Source organism: Astyanax mexicanus, chromosome 2 (assembly GCF_023375975.1).
Source record: "Astyanax mexicanus isolate ESR-SI-001 chromosome 2, AstMex3_surface, whole genome shotgun sequence".
NCBI classification, from domain to species: domain Eukaryota; kingdom Metazoa; phylum Chordata; class Actinopteri; order Characiformes; family Acestrorhamphidae; genus Astyanax; species Astyanax mexicanus.
In genome coordinates this window covers 12,109,456-12,129,884 of record NC_064409.1, presented here as the reverse complement: position 1 = coordinate 12,129,884, position 20,429 = coordinate 12,109,456, and the positions used below count along the sequence as shown (strand labels likewise).

Sequence of the window (20,429 nt, the reverse complement as noted above, 5' to 3'; positions counted from 1 at the left end):
TGATTTCTACAGCAAGAGACTGATTTAAACACAATGTCCATGCACTCTTCTAAATAATTACTGTATTTAGACACAGTTGGTACAGACATTCAGTTAAAAATACACATCACCGGGCTGTGGATCAGTCTAACTGTGTTTTCTGGAGTTGTGGAGCTCTATTCAGTACATTTACAGAGAAGTGGGGTGGTGTCGAATAACATCACCAGTACCTGGCCTTAGTTCCTGGGACCTTTGATCTGAGGGGTTTCATCTTCTGTGTTCTTCTGTGGCATTTCCAGCAGTTGGTCCAAGTTGATCTTTTATGGTCAAGATGGTTGAAAAGCTGGTTATTCAGGCAAAAACATACCCTATGAAAGAAAGAAGCTTTTCATGCCATATAAGGAGAACCTGGCCACTGTGTCATAAAGCAGAACAACCAGGTGTTCCAAAGAGAAGCATCTGATCACACTATCAGTAGAAGCTGAAGAAAAGTTCTTAAACATTGTCCTAAATGACAAAAAAAAAAACAATCAACCCTGTTATTCTGGCACAGTTTATATTTTGTAGAGGTCTAAGAAAATGTGAATATTCATATAGTATTGGATTGCGATAATTTGTTTTGCAATATTGTATCGATTTTTAAAAACAATATTGATTTTTAATTATGAGTTTAGATGTAAAGACTTGTGCCAGACAGTGATTCAATTTGTGTTGTGTTTAAACCCTGACCACTAAAAAGCACTAGATAGCAGTTCTGGACTCTGGATGAAAAGTACATTTTGTAATTTTTTATATCATAAAAGCGTTTGTTTTCTATATATTGCAGTCTATAGTTGCAAGAAAAAGTATGTGAACCCTTTGGGATGACTTGGATTTCTGCAGAAATTGGTCATTAAATGTGTTCTGATCTTCATCTGAGTCACAACAGTAGACAAAGACAGTCTGCTTAAACTAATACGAAAACAACATGAGGTCAAAACACATTTAATGATTAATTTATGCAGAAATTCAAGTAATCCCAAAGGGTTCGCATACTTTTTCCTGTATTGAATCAATATGAAAACAACGAGGTCAAAACACATTTAATGATTCATATATGCAGAAATCCAAGCAATCTCAAAGGGTTCGCATACTTTTTCCTGTATTGAATCAATATGAAAACAACGAGGTCAAAACACATTTAATGATTCATTTATGCAGAAATCCAAGCAATCTCAAAGGGTTCGCATACTTTTTCTTGCAACTGTATTGAATCAAAATCCAACGGAAGTTGTAGCCATTACAGAGTTCTACTATTTCATATAATTTGTAATGTAAAATTTTATATTTTAAAACACATAAGCATTTTCCTATTTGGACTAAAGCCAGAACAGAGACACCGAAGTTATTTGGTGTTATCATATCTTCATCAGAATGGCGCAAGTCAGGATTCTACTGATTAGTCCTTATCTGCCTTTTCTGCAATCAGGACAAAGACGTCTGTAAGAGAAAGAATGAAGAATATTAAAAACTGCAGGTGAGCTGCACTTTCTCAAGGAAACTCCATGACTGAGTAACTGGTAGGAACTGCAGGGTTGAGGATGTGGACAATGAGTCTTATTGAGGAGGCAAACATGGAATGAGGAACGTTTGCTCTTTAATGGGGAAATTTATCAACATCGGCCACAAAAATGAATGATCACGAATTCTGTTGATCAGTCATCACTAGAAAGTAATAACCTGCACGCCTCCTTTCTTTGTACTGGGTCAGCATTCATATAAGGAAGGATGACTCAGATTTTTATGTTGTGATGGCTTCCCAATTCACTGTCTGTAAATGATTGCAGAATAGGCCTAGATATTGGAGCTGCATATATAAAATCACCGGCTGAGTCCTCTGAAGCTGAACACACGAGGCACAGCAGCTTCTTCAGGTTTTGATTTGACTTGGATTCAACAATGGCAAAGGAGCCAGTGGATGGACAGTACATGGTGGCGAGACCCCTGTTCTCTGAGGATTCGTTTTCGGGACAGTATAAGAAGGTCTACAGACCACACAAGGGTCTCCTAGACAATGTTAAGGATTGTTTTCAGTAAGAACCTATTTCTGGTTTAGTCTGTGGTATTTTCTGAATAGATTTTGCAGTGATTTGAGACTGACTGTTAATTTTGCTGCTATTTTAGTCATTTTTAGCCATGCAGTTAAACTGAGTGGCAATGCTACACATTAAAGGAATCAAGTGCTAATTAGTCTGCAAAAATGCTTAGATTGTAACTTTTTAATAAAAACAGCGTTGCTTTAAAAAAAATGTTGCATCTCCAGTTTGGTAATTTAACAGTGGCAAAGGATTTTTTTTCATGTATTTAATTTGTATTTGCCTCTTTATCACAACATGCCATTATATATACAAACACCCAACTAACAAATAAAAATGCTTATTGAAAAAAAAAGACTATTTATGTTATAAGACTAACCTAAACTTTGTATGTTGCCTCAGTTGTGATTCTAAACGAGCAAAGAATGCAGCTCTGTCCCTCCTGCCCATCATTGGATGGATAAAAACGTACCGATTCAAAGAATGGCTGTTGGGTGACATAGTGGCTGGGGTCAGCACTGGACTCGTGTCTGTCCTGCAAGGTAGGATCATCTTCATTTTTTGGTGAAGAATTATATGGTTAATAATTAAACAACACTCACACAGTAGCTCCTGTATATCATATAGCGATCATATAGTCATAAACTACAGTATAAAACAATGGAACCATGTAAGAGGCCATAAAATGATACAGAAGGCTATGTTTACATTTTACTCTTTTAGACATGATTGGACAGAAACTTGTGTAACTTTTCTTTTCTAATGTATTTTAAATGAAAATCTGTTTTAGCAAATAAGAGTGATAATTATTATTCTAATGTTTCCTCAGGACTTGCATTCGCATTGCTGGCTTCCATTCCTCCAGGATATGGGCTATACGCTGCCTTTTTCCCTGCCCTAATGTACATCTTTCTGGGTACATCCAAACACATCTCAGTAGGTAAGCATTGTTTTGATTGACTTGATAAATTAATACCAAAATTATTCTTTTCATATATGGTAAGCCTGGATAATTTCTTGGAAATGTTCATATTTAGGCATTTCCACACAATGTAAATGACTGCAGAGGTTTTATGCCTTATGTTATGCTTGGCTTTCTATAGATGGCAGATGCTCTTTAGATGACCAAAAATTACTTAATTCATTAATTATTGATGATCTTAATTTGCAAACATGCAGAGATCCTCCAAACCTGCTCTAAAACACCACCTTCAACTCATGAAACTCATGACTGCATCAGGTGTGTGGGGAGCAGGGTAAACACCAAAATGTGCATGACCTGATTCACTATGGAAGCTCTCCTATGGAAGCATCTTGTGAAGGTCCATAGCTGTATAAATTCTAAAGATGTTATCTTGTGAGTGACAAGACAACAGGAACTATCAGAGTTTGAGAGATGGTGGGTGCCAGATGAATGGGAAATTCCATTGTTTTGCCACATTCATTTACATTGGTGCTGTGAATAAGTATTAAAAGGCATTACAACCCACAGTGGACAGTGCAGTGGGTGATGATGATGATTGTGACAAAATAACAAAAAAAATCTCTCTGGGATCCCAAAAAATGACAAAGTACTCATAAAAAAGACATGAGGATTAAGGATTTTTTTAAATCTTAATTATTTCTCTATTTCTCTAAATGTATCTCTAACTCCCCCAGGCCCTTTTCCTGTCCTGAGTCTGATGGTTGGAGCTGTAGTAACCAAGCTGGTCCCTAGTGACGGCCCTCCAGCCAACATCACTGGATTTGAGGGACTGACCATGGATCAACAGAGAGTTATAGTGGCCTCTTCTGTTACATTTCTTATGGGTATTTTTCAGGTAGCAAATACAACCACACCTGTTTAACACATCTTAATTTTTTCCAGACAATCTTTTTTTAGATAGTAGTTTTTGCTATTGATTCATTAAATATTCCATTTTCTATTTTCCTCAGCTGGCGATGGGGGTGCTGCGGGTGGGCTTTATTGTCATTTACCTGTCAGATACTCTAGTATCTGGGTTTACTACTGCGGCTGCAGTTCACATTCTGGTGTCACAGCTGAAGTTTGTGCTTGGGTTGACTGTTCCTGGCTTCAGTGGACCTCTCAACATGTTCTATGTGAGTACACAATGCATTAAATATGTTTTACTGAGGCTTGAATGTAGCTGACATAGTAATATTTAAGGGTGTGCTGATCTAATACTCAGTATTACTAAATTGCCTAGGAAAAAAAAAAAGAACTTAATGTGAAATGTAAAAAATATATATTTTTTTATATTCTTGTTGAGGTAATTTTAGTACATCTCCATTGCTAACCATTTCGATCTCTGATTTCAGACTTTGGAAAGCATTTTTCTTCAGATCACCAGCACCAATATCGCAGATTTGATCACTTCCATTGTGATCATGGCAGTAGTGTTCGTAGTGAAGGAGATCAACGACAGATATAGGTCTAAACTACCTGTACCAATTCCCATAGAAATCATCATAGTGGGTATCACTTTAAAAAAGTTTCTTTTTCCAGTTTTTACTACACGTTGAGATCTTCATGTTTCCTAAACGCGTGTTTATTCATCTTTTCTAGACTATCATAGTTTGTGGAGTATCATATGGAGCTAACTTTGAGGAAAGATTTAATGTGACTGTGATTGGAACAATGGTGAATGGGTAAGAATATATATTTTTTCTCTTTTTAGTCCGTATGTATAAAATTTCTTACAGTTTAACACCTATAGTATCAAGCACTGCAAAAGCAGGAAACAGTGTATCACAATGTATCACAAAGCATTTTTTTGAGGGAAGCAATAACAAAACAGTGTTGCCTAACTGTTCTTTTTTAATTGGTAGATATGAGACTCCATCAGCACCAAATGTGGAGGTCATGCAGCACGGAGCAGTGGACGCTTTTACTACAGCTATAGTGGGCTTCGCTGTGGCTTTCTCTGTTGCTAAAGTCTACTCAGTCAAACATGACTACGTGATTGATGGAAATCAGGTGGGTCAGAATTTTAATCGAAAAATAGCAAAAAATCTAATGAACATGATTTAAAACTAAAAGAGTTACCCCAGATGTAGTAAATCAAACAAGACTGAATATCTAACATGTGATTCTTTAATTTGCAATGAGCAAAACTAAGCTAAAATTGCTAACAAACACTCAGGCTGCATCCACATTAATACAATAAGGCATATGCTATAAGCTAATTTTAAAGGCACATTACGCAAATATTTAGTAGGCTTCCCGTACAGGAGCACTGTCACACTGCTGTACTGTGATTGTTTTGAGTACAGCCGTCGAAACAGCCCAACGTACGGAGTCCCTAAAGTGACATCATATTAAAAAAGACCCTAAGGTGTGGCCACAACTTATTAAAGCATGGGAAGCAGAACCTAATGCATGGAAATGAGATAATTAATGAGACTTATTAAGATTTGAGAATGAGTTAATTAAATAGTAGCTATTACGGCGTGGCTTTTAGAATGAGATTTAAGTGTCTTTTACTTAGAATTATGCCATGTCTCACTGCAAGAGACTCCAAAAAAATCGCCATAATTAATTCCAGATCAAAAAGAATCCAATTCACTTTTTTTTAACATGATGTCACCTTAGGGGCTGCATACAAACGCATCGGAAAAGGGTTTGTGCACTGCATGGTTGAAAGTAAAAGAAGATTTTATGGCTAGCAAATGTTACTAGATCTTCAACAGGTTTCTGATTTATGAAGCTCGTTCTTAAACAGACTGTAAACAAAATCTGTGACAAAAAAAAAGCTATTTACTGAAGAAAATGCACATACCTGGACTGAACTTCTTTTAGGAAGAAAGTTTGCCAAATAGCAAGCGAATGTTTAGCCATTGAGCTAGCTAGCTATTTGATTCACTAGCTAAACGAACATAATATTTAGCCACTTAGCTATCCAGCAACAGACCTCATGCATAAACACCTTTACAAACAATGACTACCACAGTGAAAGCACAAACATGCACGAAAGAGAGAAATCATTCTGGGGTTTTATACCATCAGCCTTTTAGCTCTTGCCATTTGGAGAAGGCTTGCCTGAAATTCACCCTTGTGCAACTCCTGTCTTTTTTGTATTTATCTGTTTACAACAGGAACTGATTGCTTTTGGTGCCAGTAACATGTTCGGGGCAGCTTTTCAGTCGTTTGCAGCCAGCACTGCACTCTCCAGAACAGCTGTGCAGGAAAGCACTGGTGGAAAGACACAGGTAAGCACAGGGGAGGTTCTTCTGATCTGACCTGTATTTTCTACAACAACCACTGTTTTAAAACGTTCTTGTGAAAATCCAGACGCCAAAGGTTAATTGATGCAATATCATTTTATACAATATGTTTTATATCTGTGCCACAGTTTTATACCTTTTGTTTTGGGTTATTAGAGACCTATAAAAGGATAAGTTGTAGGTTTCATCTCTGTACGTTGAATGTCAGAAGATGGTCATGTTATTCGAATGTCATTGCTCCCATATGAACTGAAGATAAAACATTAACTCTTATTTAATGTTTGCAGATAGCCGGTCTAGTGTCTGCAATGATCGCGCTGATTGTCACCGTTGGAATTGGGTTCCTACTTGAGCCGTTGCCCAGGGTAAGAAAAAAAGTAGCAGCCTAATAAGTTTACATACAGGGTGTTTACATACAGGGTGATGCACAGCATACTGGCAATAAGGGATCATATTCACAGTTGAACACATTAACTTTTTCTAAATACAAGCTGCTGATATTAATTCATAGCCTGTTTTCTTTTCCAGTCTGTTCTGGGAGCTCTGGTGATTGTGAATCTGAAAGGAATGCTGATGCAGTTCAGAGAGATTCCCTATCTTTGGACGAGAGACAAGGCTGATTTTGTGAGCACTCTCCTTGTTTCTGAATATTTTATCATATAGCAGTTTTCTGCCTGACCTTGATTTAGTTGGAGGAAAAAAATAACATGCTTCTCTTGTTGATGGTAATAACTTCAATTCCAAGAAAACTAATTTCCCTTCCTTTAAATCTGTATCTGTAACCCTCCATCCTGCAGGTGATCTGGATGGTGACCTGTGTGGCGAGTATAATTCTGGGGCTGGATTTGGGGCTTGCTGTTGGTATTGGTATAGAACTCATTGCAGTGGTCTTCAGGACGCAATTGTGAGTGTGTGCAGCTTGTATCTTAAAAATAGAAACAGTAAAAACATTAGACGATTGGCATTAGACGATTATCTGTAGTTTGACTATCAACATTGTCTGTTCTTGTTACCAGTCCACGCTGCTCTATCCTGGCCAACATTAAAGGAACAGACATCTACAGAGACCGCAAAGACTACCTCTGTGTAAGTATCTGTTGTGCAGGGGTTTAAAATAAGGTATCCTATTTTTTATACTATAATGCACAATGTTTTATAAGGCACACTATCAAAGTAAAACGAGTGCTGGGTTTTAATCTACAGATTTCTCTCCTGAAAACTGTTTATTAAGCTAATGCTGCTCCAGCAGTGCTAGCTGGGGTTTCACTGAAACTTTTTTTGGAACTTCCGCGGTGTGGCTTTACTGCTCCTTACAACCTGACTGGTAAAATTCATACATAAGGCGCACCGGACTATGAGGAGCACTGTTGATTTTTGGAAAAATGAAAGGATTTTAAGTGTGCCATATAGTGCGAAAGATACTGTTAATTAAGTTAAGTTATAATTAACTTGTTGTGCTGACTTCACATGTGTTGGAGGAGGCTTGTGATTGGGCATATCAATATTGATAGCGGGAATCCTAATGCGTAGGTTGGGTAATTGGCTTTCCAAATTGGAGTGATATACTGAATTAAAAAAAAGTATTAAGACTCTGAGAATCTTAAATTTTATTATTAAAATAGATTAAAACAAAACCAAGAATTGATAACATATTTGACTTTTTTTACTTTATCAGCTTAATAGCCAAATAAAAAAAAAACAGTATATTTTCTTGTTAATACCCTTAGTTTCAAAGAAGCATCAGATGAGCAGGTGTCTATAAACGTTTGGGCATACAGTGTTTACATACAGGGTGAAGCATAGCAAACATAAAACATAAATTAAATGTACTGTATTTTTTCATTTAGTTGAGTGCACATATAAATAATTTGTAAGTGACTGCATTTAATTTACTAAAAATATATACATTTTGTCAGCATAAAAGAATAACTGTTCGGATAAAATCCTAATGTTGTCATAATTCATGCATGAAAGGGTTGATGCCATGAAGCCATGAAGAAGGAGAGGCTAATTGGTGTGGTAGGGTTACTTAAGCAAAGTAGGTAGGGTCCTTGCGTCAATAATTTTCTCTGCTTGACTCCATCAACAGCAATAATTTCCTTTAGATATTCAAAATATCATTCAAACTTTCAAACCTGCAAACATTGAGCATGTCCTCCAGACTGAAATTATTTGCATGCCAACAGAGGGCGCTAGTGCTACCGAGTGAGTCCCATATTTTGATTCGTGTTTTAGCTTCCTCTGGCAGTTTCCAGTCATCCTCTACCCATCCAGAAGTGGGTAGCCTCTGTGTTAACCGGCTGTAGTTAGGCACAATAAAACCAGGTCAATTTGCTAATCTGAATTTTGTAGCATGTGATCTCCTCATGTCTACCAGTAACACTGTTATCATGTCTGTAATATAAATTTAATATGGTAAATCATTTACCTTTTAACTATACATGCTTGAGTGTGTTTTTACGTACTTTGACTTCCACTTTTAGTTGAGTACAATTTTGGTACAGTAGCAATACTTTTTAATATTTGCTCATTTTCCTTTTTTTTATTTACAGATTTATGAACCGGAGGGAGTTAAAATATTCAAAATCCCCTCCCCCATCTTCTTTGCAAACATTGAATTCTTTAGAGATAAACTAATACAAGCTGTAAGTTGCTCCCATGTTGCACCTGCTACACAAACCAATCAATACCATGTGCTTTTTACTGTTATATAATTGTACGTTGTGCAAATACACAAAAATAGCTTAATTATGAATCTTACCTCTCAGGTGGGATTCAGTCCACTCAGAGTTTTGAGGAAGAGGAACAAGGCACTGAGGAAGATCCGGAAAATGCTGAAGAATGGGGATCTGCAGATGACACCTGTAAGTCCTGTGTGATATTTCATTCATAAAAATTACAATTCTGCACATTTATGCACTTGCTAAGAGTTCTGTGTTAATATCTGCACCCACAGATGGGCCTCAAGACTGTGGATTTTTCAAGTACTAAGAACTGGGACGATGAGGGCAGTGCAGAAGACTTAGATCAGCCAGTGGACTTCTCAGACCTTCCTGTGCAGGTTAACTGGAGAGCAGAACTTCCTGGCAGCATCTCTGTTCCTCCAGTGGACATCCACAGCCTTGTGCTGGACTTCTCCGCTGTCTCCTTCATCGACATATCAGCACTCAAAGGGCTTAAAACGGTAAAATGCCTCCCTAAAATATGTGCTTTTAACTCTTCCTCTGAATTTAGGATCCTGTTCAAACCTGGTCACTTAATGTGTCTTGATCATCAGGATTTTACAGTATCTAAATAAGGCCAATTTACATAAAAACACAAGTGTAAGCACTCCCAGAACACTTTTTAAAACTCAGACCCATTCAAGAGGTGATCTAAGACACATGTGTGCCCCATGTTATAACAGTGTAAACACACTACTCAGAATTACTATTTCAAACTATTAAATCATTTTGAGTACATTTTCTTATGTAAGCTCAGCTGACATTACATACAATCCCAATGGCATACTTTTTTACATTACTGTCACATTACTGTAGCTTTTAGCCAACAACAAAACACTCAAAACAATAAGTCCTATCATTTTCCACAATGCAAGAAACAGGCATTTTAAAACAAGGAGAAATAATAGCATTATTTGTGTAACTGAGTAAAAATCATATTTATTTAAGTAATGACAACTAACATTTTACAGTGTAGTCTCATGAAGTTAACAGGGTAAAGAATTCTTCATAGTCCATCCAAGCTGGGTCCCCAACCATTTTTACAAAAACATATATTATAATCATGTATAAAATCCTTTAAAACTGTAGTTTAGACCCAAAGCCATACTTATAATGTTCTTAAAAGTGCAGAATAAGCTAAAAAAAAGTTTTTTTTTTTACTCCATACAGACTCTAAAGGAATTCGTTCGAGTGGATGTGGAGGTGTACATTGTGGCATGCGATGGTAATTAGCTTTTTGTATTATTTGTTTTATCTTGTCAGTGACTCCTTGTCAGTTGTTAACGGTTTTAATGCTGTCTTTGCAGTGTACGTCTTTGAGAAACTGCACAACTGCATGTTCTTTGACGACGAGATCAAGACCTCCATGTTCTATCCAACTATCCATGATGCCATGTTGCACATTCTGGAGAAAAACCAAGGTCATTCAAAAATAAACGAGAACGAAAAGGTAAACTAAGACTTATTTTATGAGCCAAGTGATAACCACACATTTCAAACATAATAACATATTAATCGAGGACTGAGTTCACATTTCCTTTCAAATGAAATGGAATTATTACTTTTGACCACTTTTTACTGAGAACACTGTACTAATACTGGGTAGGACCTCAGTCCCCTCTCTAAACAGCCTCAGTTCTTTGTGGCATGTATTCAATAACATATTGGTAACTTTCCTTTGAGATTATGGCCCATGCGGTATAATTGCATAACACAATTACTACATCATCAATTTATTGAATTTAGATCTGGTGATGGGGAAGGCCACTGAATAGGACTGAACTCACTAACCATGCTAATAAAACCTGTCTAAGATGACTTTTACTTTGTCACATGGTGCATCATCTTGCTGGCCATTAGGAAAACACTTCCCATATCACATTACCTCTACCAACCGGTACTGTTGAAACAATGCAGGCTAGCACTGTGCATTTAAGCTGTTTGCAACTTAGCAGAAATTGAGATTCATTATTCCAGAATACATTTTATACATTTTTAAACATCTTATGTTTAATTGTCTAAATTTGGTTAATTTGTGCCCACTTTCTCAGCTTTCTGTTCTTGGCTGACATCAATTAAAACCTGATGTGATCTACTGCCGCTGTAGACCATCCTCCTCACGGATAAATGTGCAGTTCATTGTAAAATGTTTTTCTGCTTTACACAATTGAACACAGTGGTTGTTTGAGCTACTGTAGCCTTTTTGTCAGCTCAAACAAGTTTGGACCATTTTGAGTAAACTCCAGAAACTGTTGTGCTGGAAACCTCGGGAGATCAGCCTTACTAGAAATAGCCACACCCACCCCTTTTGACACCAATAAAGTTGACCAAATTCTAAATCACAGATATCACATTTTCCCCCATTCTGTTGGCAGATGTGAACATTACCTGATGCTGCTGCTGCACAGAACTGCATTACTGTCACACTGATTAGTGCAAGTTAAGGTGAAGCAAAGATAAAAACTGCTGGCATTTACCTGTGAATGATGTTTAAATGCCTGCGTCTGTTCACAGGAGGCAGAGTTTAAGTTGGTGAGTAGTGATGGATTAAACCTGCGGAGAACAGAAAAGATAATGATTGCAAATGTAAGTAAATATTTTGTATGAAATTATACTTTATACAATAAAAAAGACACACAGTGTAGAATAAAGCGGTGCTTACTATTGTAACATGGTGTTATTTTATTCACAGGAATTTCCAAGCAAACTATAAGTGCTAGACTTGAGCATCTCCACTCACACTGCCAAACGTACATCATACCCGCTGGAAGGATTCTACTTTTTCCGTCCTTCATAAAGACTCAAATTCCACAGCACTATGTCATAATACACAGTAAACTGTGTTTATTCATCATCATACACTGTTTGTCCAAATGTTTGTGGGAATCCTTTCTAATAAATGCATACAGCTACTTTAATTAATTAAAGGAGAACTCCGGTGTAAAATGGACTTAGGGTATACTAAAACGTGATAAAAAATACTTACCTTTGTTGAATAACCCCTCTCCGCTCTCCCACAGCTTTCTGAGATTCAGTATTTTGTACACTTTGCCCAAACAGGCTTTAGAATGAGTGAGACGAGACATATTTTTCCCTTTTCCGCAGTTATCCAGGCTCAAAGCAGCTTCATATTCCATTGGTAGAATCCAGAAACATTTAAAACAAGGCATTTTTGAACTTTAAAACTGCACAAGAAGTTTATAAAAAGCCACTGTTTACATCCCACAGCGTAGGTAAATCTCTGAGTGCTGCCATCTTAAATTTAGGTCACTATTTACTAATTTAGGTTCTTTGTATTCTGACATTGACAGTAACCAGATATTTTCAGCAACAGCTGGAATTCATGCATTTTCAAGAAATTAATTCATTTATTCTTGACAGTTTTACCTTCGCTATAAAGTTCTCGTTTAGTTTCTAGTTAAGTTTTCATTTATTCTAAAGCTTGTTTGGGCAAAGTGCACACAATACTGGCTCTCAGAAAGCTGCACAAGAGCAGAGGTGGGCTATTCAACAAAGGTAAGTACTTTTTTTATCACGTTTTAATACACCCAAAGTCCATTTCACAATGGAGCTCTCCATTAAGTTGCACTTACACACTCAAAACATGTCTCGTCCCAGAGGAGAAGCATTCCCAGTACATGAGGACCCTCTGGAGCAGATCTTTGATTTCCACACATTTTGTTTTAAATATTGAATAATCAGGTGTCCCCATACTTTTGGTCATATAGTGTATATATGGAACATAGAAAAGGCAGCTGCAGCATTTAAAAAGTGTAAAAAGTTACATGTTTTCTTATAACAGTTTTTCATTATTATTCAAGTATGATCTGTATGGAACAAAAGACTTTCTGTAAATACTCAAACTAAATATGTTAGGGTCTTAAAACACTTTCACAACTTTTAGACGTTATGACTGTATGCACTCTTTCACTTCAAAGCACATCTGTGAAGGTCAGCTCAACTAAACCTGTTTTCATGTTATGCTTCTAATACTCTCTATGTGTTTTATCTTATTAAAGTGCAATATGTATTCAAATGTTTATTTATAATAAAACGTTTAAAAGTGAAAAGTGCATTGTCTCCCTGTTTTTGAGAAATGACCAAATCTACATGGACAGCTTGACTTTTGGTGAAGCACAAATAAATTTTACATTGTATAATAATGTTAATGTTAATATATATGCATAATGAAAATGCATACATACTTTTTTTTTTCCTGAACAAATATTGACACCTTTTTCCAGTAGACATAATCAATATATAGGGAAATATTAAATGGTGTAAATTTAAAAGTTAAAATAGGAACTTGGAAATGATGAATGTATTGATACATTAGAAAAAATGTTTCTAAGGCTCAAAAACTAAACTTGTTTACAAAATATACTTAACATACTCAAGCTTATAAATTTAAGATTGCTTTATTAAACATTTGGGGGCATTTTTACAGCCAGGATATTAAGCCTAGTCTTGGACAAAACGAATAAAGATTTTTTTTATTATTAAAAAGAAGCTGTAGACTACGAGTAGGCTTAATCCCTGTTTGGGAAACTGTGCCATTAAGCAAGATGAGCACCTGCATTAAATTTCTATTAAACTAATTTTAAATATGTCCCTTAATTATAAGTATTTAAGTATTATTAGTATGTAGCAGTATTAGTATTGGATGTATTTGATAAATAAAAATATCATAATATAGCCAGTACGTCTATTAGCGGGGGCCAGGAGAGTTTCTACTAGCAAAAAAAACATGGAAAAAAATGTTCGCTTTCTTTATTAGCCAGGCTCGAATATTATTCATCTCTAAGGAATGTAGCTACACACTTCATCTGCAGCCTTTGCCCAACTACACTTGTAAGTGCACTAACAATCTGTCTGTCTAATCTGTTATTGCACATTTCAACACCTTATAAGAGCTTTAATAATAAAAAAAAGAATAATTTTGGATAAGCTGGAAAAAAAAGATAAAGCAATAATGATAAAACAGTGGTGAAAACCTTTACATACTGTGCATTTAATTCTTAATACATTCAAGAAAGAACACATTCAACATAATTTTAAAATATTACCAAATTCAACTGTTTTGTTTCTTTTAACCAAAATAATGTCCATAATTAAAGGTATATACTATAATATCTGACATTAATTACATAACTTTTTATATGCAGTCCAAATCTATACTGAACTGTACAACAGGCCTTATGAAACCTTACCACAGAATTGTGTTTGAGATCACTGTTCAGAGAAACAAAAACATTCTATTGGTAATACGGCCTGTAGCGGCCCTGGTCTGGATGATGGGGTCCAGGCATTTGGCCCTGGGGTGGGCCTTGCATTCTGGGGGGAGGGGGTCCTCTCGGGGCAGGCCACATCCCTGGACTCAGCCCACCTGGCTGGTTGAAAGGTGGGCTAAGAGTGCCTTTGTCCTCTGAAAACTGGGTGTTGTAATGGTGAGGCGGTGGGGCATTAACTGGTGGGCCGCCATGTTGAGGAGGAGGGCCTGGTGGAGGATGACTCATGTATGGTGGCAGTTGACCCATGAGGTGTCCAGGAGGTGGGGTGATGGGAGGTGGAACTGAGGATAAAGGTGGAGGCGGGGCTTGGTTGAAGACCATGTGGGAGCTGGAGCCCTGGGATGGGTGTTGCATCGGATGAGTGATGGGAGGCGGAGGAGGTGGAGGACCGTAACGCTGCTGCGGTGGCACCATCATGTGGTGTGGGAGGGATACAACAGGCTGTCCTGGATAATCTCCTGGGTGGTGGTGTGGAGGAGGGGCATTGGCAGACTGGGGGAGCTGATCCCGGGGGATGGGGCTCGTTGAATCGTCCTGAATGGGGACAGTGATGAGGTTGCTGTGCTTCCTGGTGGTCAGTGTAGCAATGCGAAAGGTCTCTTGAGCAAGAGCGCGAGATGACACCATGTCGGCACCAGGCTGTCCTGGTGGAGTTCGGAGATCGTCGTGGGGCCCAGGAGGTGGCTGATTGTAAGTGTCATGACCCACGTGTGAGAGAGGGGGAGGGATGAGCACGTGAGGTTTTGACAGGTGAGGAGGGGGCACGCGGAAGCGGTCCGACACCTCAGATGAAGCCGGAAGGTGGAGAGGGTCAGAGCGGCCTGATGAGGACTTGCTCTGCCTCATGTGGCGGTGGTTTACGTGCGCCTGCAGGTCTCTCTGGGAGAGGTAGGTGCGCTTGCAGCCCTGAACGATGCTGCACATAAAGAGTGAGCCTCGCTGACACTGCTCGATACGCTGGACTGGGTCTGTGCAGCTGTACATTGTTAAACTAAAAAGACAAGAACAACACAGAAGAAGAAAATAGTCAGAAAATCACAACCACATACAAGTAACAGCACAGGGCTTCTACACAATCAAAATCCACTGACCCACATTCAGACTCAATTTCTAACCTCTAACTAGTAGACACTTAAACTGCACATGCATTGCACTGATAAATGCATATAGAAGAGAAATTTCTAAATTTAATTAGGACAAAGATAAAAAGTAAACTTACCCTGGGCACATTTTATCACCCTTCCTCTCGTGAAGCAGTGCACAATCATAACAGAAAACATGCTTACAAGGAATCTGTAGGGAAAAAAAAAAAAAAAGAAAGTGTGTGAAGCTATAGAAACATATACTTCCCTGCACACAAGGCTCTTCCCTCTGTTTTCATTTACTTTGACTGATATCACGTTTGGCTTAAGTGCTTAAAACTGACAATAAATGGCTGTTGTGGTGGGGAACTTAACCTGCTTTTGTGTGACTTGCTGTGGACAACAACTAGCTAAGTTCTGGTGCGTATTACCCTAAAGCAGCTACCTGTAGCTGTTTTAGAGTAATACCTACTTGAGTAAAAAATTCACTCTGGATAGACAGCCACAAAAGAGACAAGGGATGGACAGATAGAAAGCTTAAAAAAATGTTCGTGACAAATGTTTAGTGAATAGCAGACTTGGTGGAGTATTCGTAGAAACCTAAAAAGCTAACTAGAAAATTCATGTCATCAACCTCTACTGAAAAACATTTTACATGCATTATATTAATATGTAATGTAAACCAAAAAACACATCCAACTGTAACTGGATTTATATTGTATTATTAAGTCAATAAGAAATTATAAAACAGTGCAAAACCTAAACTGATTACAGAAGTTGATGTAAATATACATATATAATATAACTATATATGTTACCATAGAAAATTGGATTCATGGATGTGCCCACTTACCATTCGACCATAGCTCTTAATGGGCAGACCGCACTTGTCACAGAAGTGCACAGGGGTCTCATCCCTCTCACCAATCAGATTGAGCTGTAAAAAAAGGAAGAAAATGAAGTTTTAATAGATTTTATTTCTGCAGTGGGAATAAAATATGAAAAATAAACAACAAAAAAACAAGCAGACAAAGTTGACACCTTATAATCCCAGTAGAACTGCTGAGGGTACCGCCGCTGGCCTGCAAATGCATCTCCTGCCTTCGCCCCAAACTCAAACCTCTCCTCCTGTTTATAGGCGAAGCTCTCTATCAAGAAATACATTGCATGATTATTAGCTGCAGAAGCAGAAATAAATGGCACAATTTGCATAACTTCGGGTTTGGAATTGATGTACTTCGAGCCTGTTTGGGAAGGAGTTTGATGGGGATCCTCCTTCTGACATCAGGACCTCCTAATGTTCCCTCTGTTCCCTGCATGTCACTGTCTGCACATAAGAAAAACAACATGCATTGTGGTTAGTGTATAAGTACAGTGGGGAGAACAAGTATTTGATACACTGCTGATTTTTCAGGTTTTCCCACTTGCAAAGCATGTGGAAGACTGTAATTTTTATCATAGGTACTCTTCAACTGTGAGTGATGGAATCTCAAACAAAAATCCAGAAAAATACATTGTATGATTTTTAAATAATTAATTTCCATTTTATTGTGGGAAATAAGTATTTGATCATCTATCAACCAGTAAGAATTTTGGCTCTCACAGACATGTTACTTCTTCTTTAAGAAGCCCTCCTGTTCTCCACTCATTACCTGTATTAACTGCACCTGTTTGAACTCGTTACCTGTATAAAAGAAACCTGTCCACACACTCAATCAGTCAGACTCCAGCATCTCCACAATGCCCAAGACCAGAGAGCTGTGTAAGGACATCAGGGATAAAATTGTAGACCTGCACAAGGCTGGGATGGGCTACAGGACAATAGGAAAGCAGCTTGGTGAGAAGGCAACAACTGTTGGTGCAATTATTAGAAAATGGAAGAAATGCAAAATAACGGATAATCTCCCTCGGTCTGGGGCGCCGTGCAAGATCTCACCTCGTGGAGCATCAATGATTATGAGGAAGGTGAGGAATGAGCCCAGAATTACACGGCAGGACCTGGTCAATGACCTGAATAGAGCTGGGACCACAGTCTCAAAGAAAACAATCAGTAACACTCTACGCCGTCAAGGATTAAAATCCTGCAGTGCACGCAAGGTGCCCTTCCTCAAGCCAACGCATGTCAAAGCCCGTCTGAAGTTTGCAAATGACCATCTGAATGATCCAGAGGAGGAATGGGAGAAGGTCATGTGGTCTGATGAGACAAAAATAGAACTTTTTGGTTTAAACTCCACTCGTCATGTTTGGAGGAAGAAGAATGATGAGTACAACCCCAAGAACACCATCCCAACCGTGAAGCATGGCGGTGGAAATATCATTCTTTGGGGATGCTTTTCTGCAAAGGGGACAGGACGACTGCAACGTATTGTGGGAAGGATGGATGGGGCCATGTATCGTGAGATTTTGGCCAACAACCTCCTTCCCTCAGTAAGAGCACTGAACATGGGTCGTGGCTGGGTCTTCCAGCATGATAACGACCCAAAACACACAGCCAGGGCAACTAAAGAGTGGCTCCGTAGGAAACATCTTAAGGTCCTGGAGTGGCCTAGCCAGTCTCCAGACCTGAATCCAATAGAAAATCTTTGGAGGGACCTTAAAGTCCGTGTGTCCCAGCGACAGCCACGAAACCTGAAGGCTCTGGAGGAGATCTGTATGGAGGAGTGGACCAAAATCCCTGCTGCAGTGTGTGCAAACCTTGTCAAGAACTACAGGAAACGTCTCATCTCTGTAATTGCAAACAAAGGTTTCTGTACCAAATATTAAGTTTCTTTTTCTGATGTATCAAATACTTATTTCCCACAATAAAATGGAAATTAATTATTTAAAAATCATACAATGTATTTTTCTGGATTTTTGTTTGAGATTCCATCACTCACAGTTGAAGAGTACCTATGATAAAAATTACAGTCTTCCACATGCTTTGCAAGTGGGAAAACCTGAAAAATCAGCAGTGTATCAAATACTTGTTCTCCCCACTGTATATTCAGTGTAACTTCAAAAGACTGTAATGTTGTGTTGTTTATTCATTAGCATGCAACAAATGGAAGGATTCTTCTACAGTTTTTAGATAAAACCACTATTAACATTAACCAGCATTACCTATATCTATGTCTAGAGAAACTATGCAGGAATATATAGAGACTAATGTACAGGATGGATCATTATAATAACAACATATATTTGATTACAGCTTCTTCATTTGTGTAGCAATACTATGAGTTTGCTTCTGTACAGCAAACTACACACAATTCTTAAAAGCACTCAACGCCACTGTGTCTGCCTTGTTATAAGAATATGTGCAGAAAACAGGGAATTTGTCAGTCTTTTGTTCCTCTACAAAGCTCCATCATGATGCCCATAGACCCAATAATCATCTTTTCCCAACCTTGGTCTTTAAGGCCCACTGTTCTGAACATTTTTCGGAATTTGTTGTACTTCATTTTACCCTCTTTAAACTCAAAAGTTGGATCAATGTTGGGAGCAGGAAAAACACAAAAAAGTGCAGGGAAGTGGGCCTTTCTGATTAGGGTTAAAGAAACACAGATCTAACTTACTATATGCTCATTCTATTGTAAATGGTTTTCTCTGGAGATAATGAAAGTTGTGTATGTGATGAGATGAGATGTATGTGCAAATTAAACCTTTCTATCAGAGTGCACCTAACACCAGCTTCACTAAGGAATAAGAGTGTCTGGACACTTTAGGACAGAAGTAATTAGAAAAATCCATATTGTGATAATAGGAGCATTCTGTATTTTATTTAGTGTGAAGCTTTAAAGGTACAGTGCCAGTCTAAAGTTTGGACACACCTTCCCCTTCTATGTTTTTTTTAGATCATAAATCATATGAAAGACAATAAAACAATTAAAGAACACATATGGAATTACATAGTAAACAACAAAAGTGTTTGGCCACCATAACCCCCTGACCTAAACCTGATCAACTTAGATGGGTCATTTGGGTGAGCTGGAGCTTCACAAGTGCTTAAAAATCAGCAACTATTGTTCAGCACCTCCAGAAACTCCTTTAAGATGCTGAGAAAACTATTCCAGGTGACACTACCTCATGAAGACACCAAGATTAAATACCAAGTGTGCAGATCTGACCTTCAAAGATAAATGTGCTACGTTAAAAAATATATATATATTCGTTTTCTTTTTTTACTTTTGTTTAAAATATAATTCCACATGTTCTTGTAGAGCTTTATTGACTTAAACATTACATTTACAACCTAAAAAGAATCAAATTGAATGAGAAAAAGTGTGTCTAAACCATTTGACAGGTCGTGTACATTGTTGTTCCCCCGTATCTCCATTTTAGATTACTGCACAATTTGACCACACTGGACCAATGAATGAACCAATGATAATTTACAGAATGACCTAAAATTAGCTCTTTTTACAAAGACTTCCACTGAAAGTTAAGACAGTTCTATTGCTCTCCTAAAAAAACTTACAGCTTTGGATATGTTTTTGTTTTTCATTGAATAATATTTTAAAATAAATTACATTGGGGCGGGTTTTATAAAGGGGGCATGGTTTGACGTGAGGGAAGACCCGCCCCCTTTTGGCAACCCGGCCCAACCACTCAGGCTTTAATAAGTAGCTAGAAACAAACGAAACCAAGCTGTTTCTGAGTACATCGTGTCCTTAGTCTAATATTAAAGAGCACCCATTAGAGCTGAACTTAAATATGAGGTCCGCAGGAGGCGCCTGTGGGTCAATTCAACTCTACAGTTCAGTAGCACAGTTAGGCTAATACGGAGGCCGACGCCGCTAAGCTAGCTACTATACTAAGCTAAGCTAAATGGCTAGCTAACATACCGCTAAGCTAAAGTCGGAAACAGCCACCGCGCGGCGTTACCTATAACAGACTACTACTGACACACTAACAGCATGGAGCTTAGACTGAATTAGTGTTTTACTGCCAACAAACCTGTAAAGTATCGCAGCTACAGGCAGCCGGAGCCCAGGCAGTGTGGATTTCCCTCCTTACCACTCAGATCCATGTCTGTGTGGGTGAATCCAGAGTCATTGCGCGCTTCCGTTATAGACC

At 38.0% G+C, this 20,429-nt stretch overlaps 2 protein-coding genes across 2 annotated transcripts; one reads left to right on the top strand and one right to left on the bottom strand.

Annotated features, from left to right (window-relative positions):
• Positions 1-1,744: 1,744 nt before the first annotated feature.
• On the top strand, positions 1,745-13,076 carry slc26a3.1 (solute carrier family 26 member 3). The gene is made up of 20 exons (XM_007232293.4): positions 1,745-2,051; positions 2,457-2,596; positions 2,884-2,994; positions 3,714-3,874; positions 3,990-4,154; positions 4,374-4,526; positions 4,621-4,703; positions 4,884-5,031; positions 6,150-6,263; positions 6,566-6,643; positions 6,807-6,902; positions 7,076-7,182; positions 7,295-7,364; positions 8,831-8,923; positions 9,047-9,142; positions 9,235-9,462; positions 10,172-10,226; positions 10,309-10,451; positions 11,516-11,587; positions 11,694-13,076. The coding sequence occupies exons 1-20, from the start codon at positions 1,918-1,920 to the stop codon at positions 11,712-11,714; spliced, it is 2,268 nt and encodes a 755-aa protein (XP_007232355.4). The 5' UTR covers positions 1,745-1,917; the 3' UTR covers positions 11,715-13,076.
• Positions 13,077-13,756: 680 nt separating this feature from the next.
• cbll1 (Cbl proto-oncogene-like 1, E3 ubiquitin protein ligase) lies at positions 13,757-20,419 on the bottom strand. Its single transcript, XM_049473349.1, has 6 exons — positions 20,310-20,419; positions 16,612-16,701; positions 16,416-16,522; positions 16,228-16,311; positions 15,512-15,585; positions 13,757-15,283 (listed from the first exon to the last, which is right to left on the bottom strand). Exons 2-6 carry the CDS (start codon positions 16,691-16,693, stop codon positions 14,257-14,259), a joined length of 1,374 nt encoding a protein of 457 aa, XP_049329306.1. The 5' UTR covers positions 16,694-16,701; positions 20,310-20,419; the 3' UTR covers positions 13,757-14,256.
• Between the last annotated feature and the right edge of the window lie 10 nt (positions 20,420-20,429).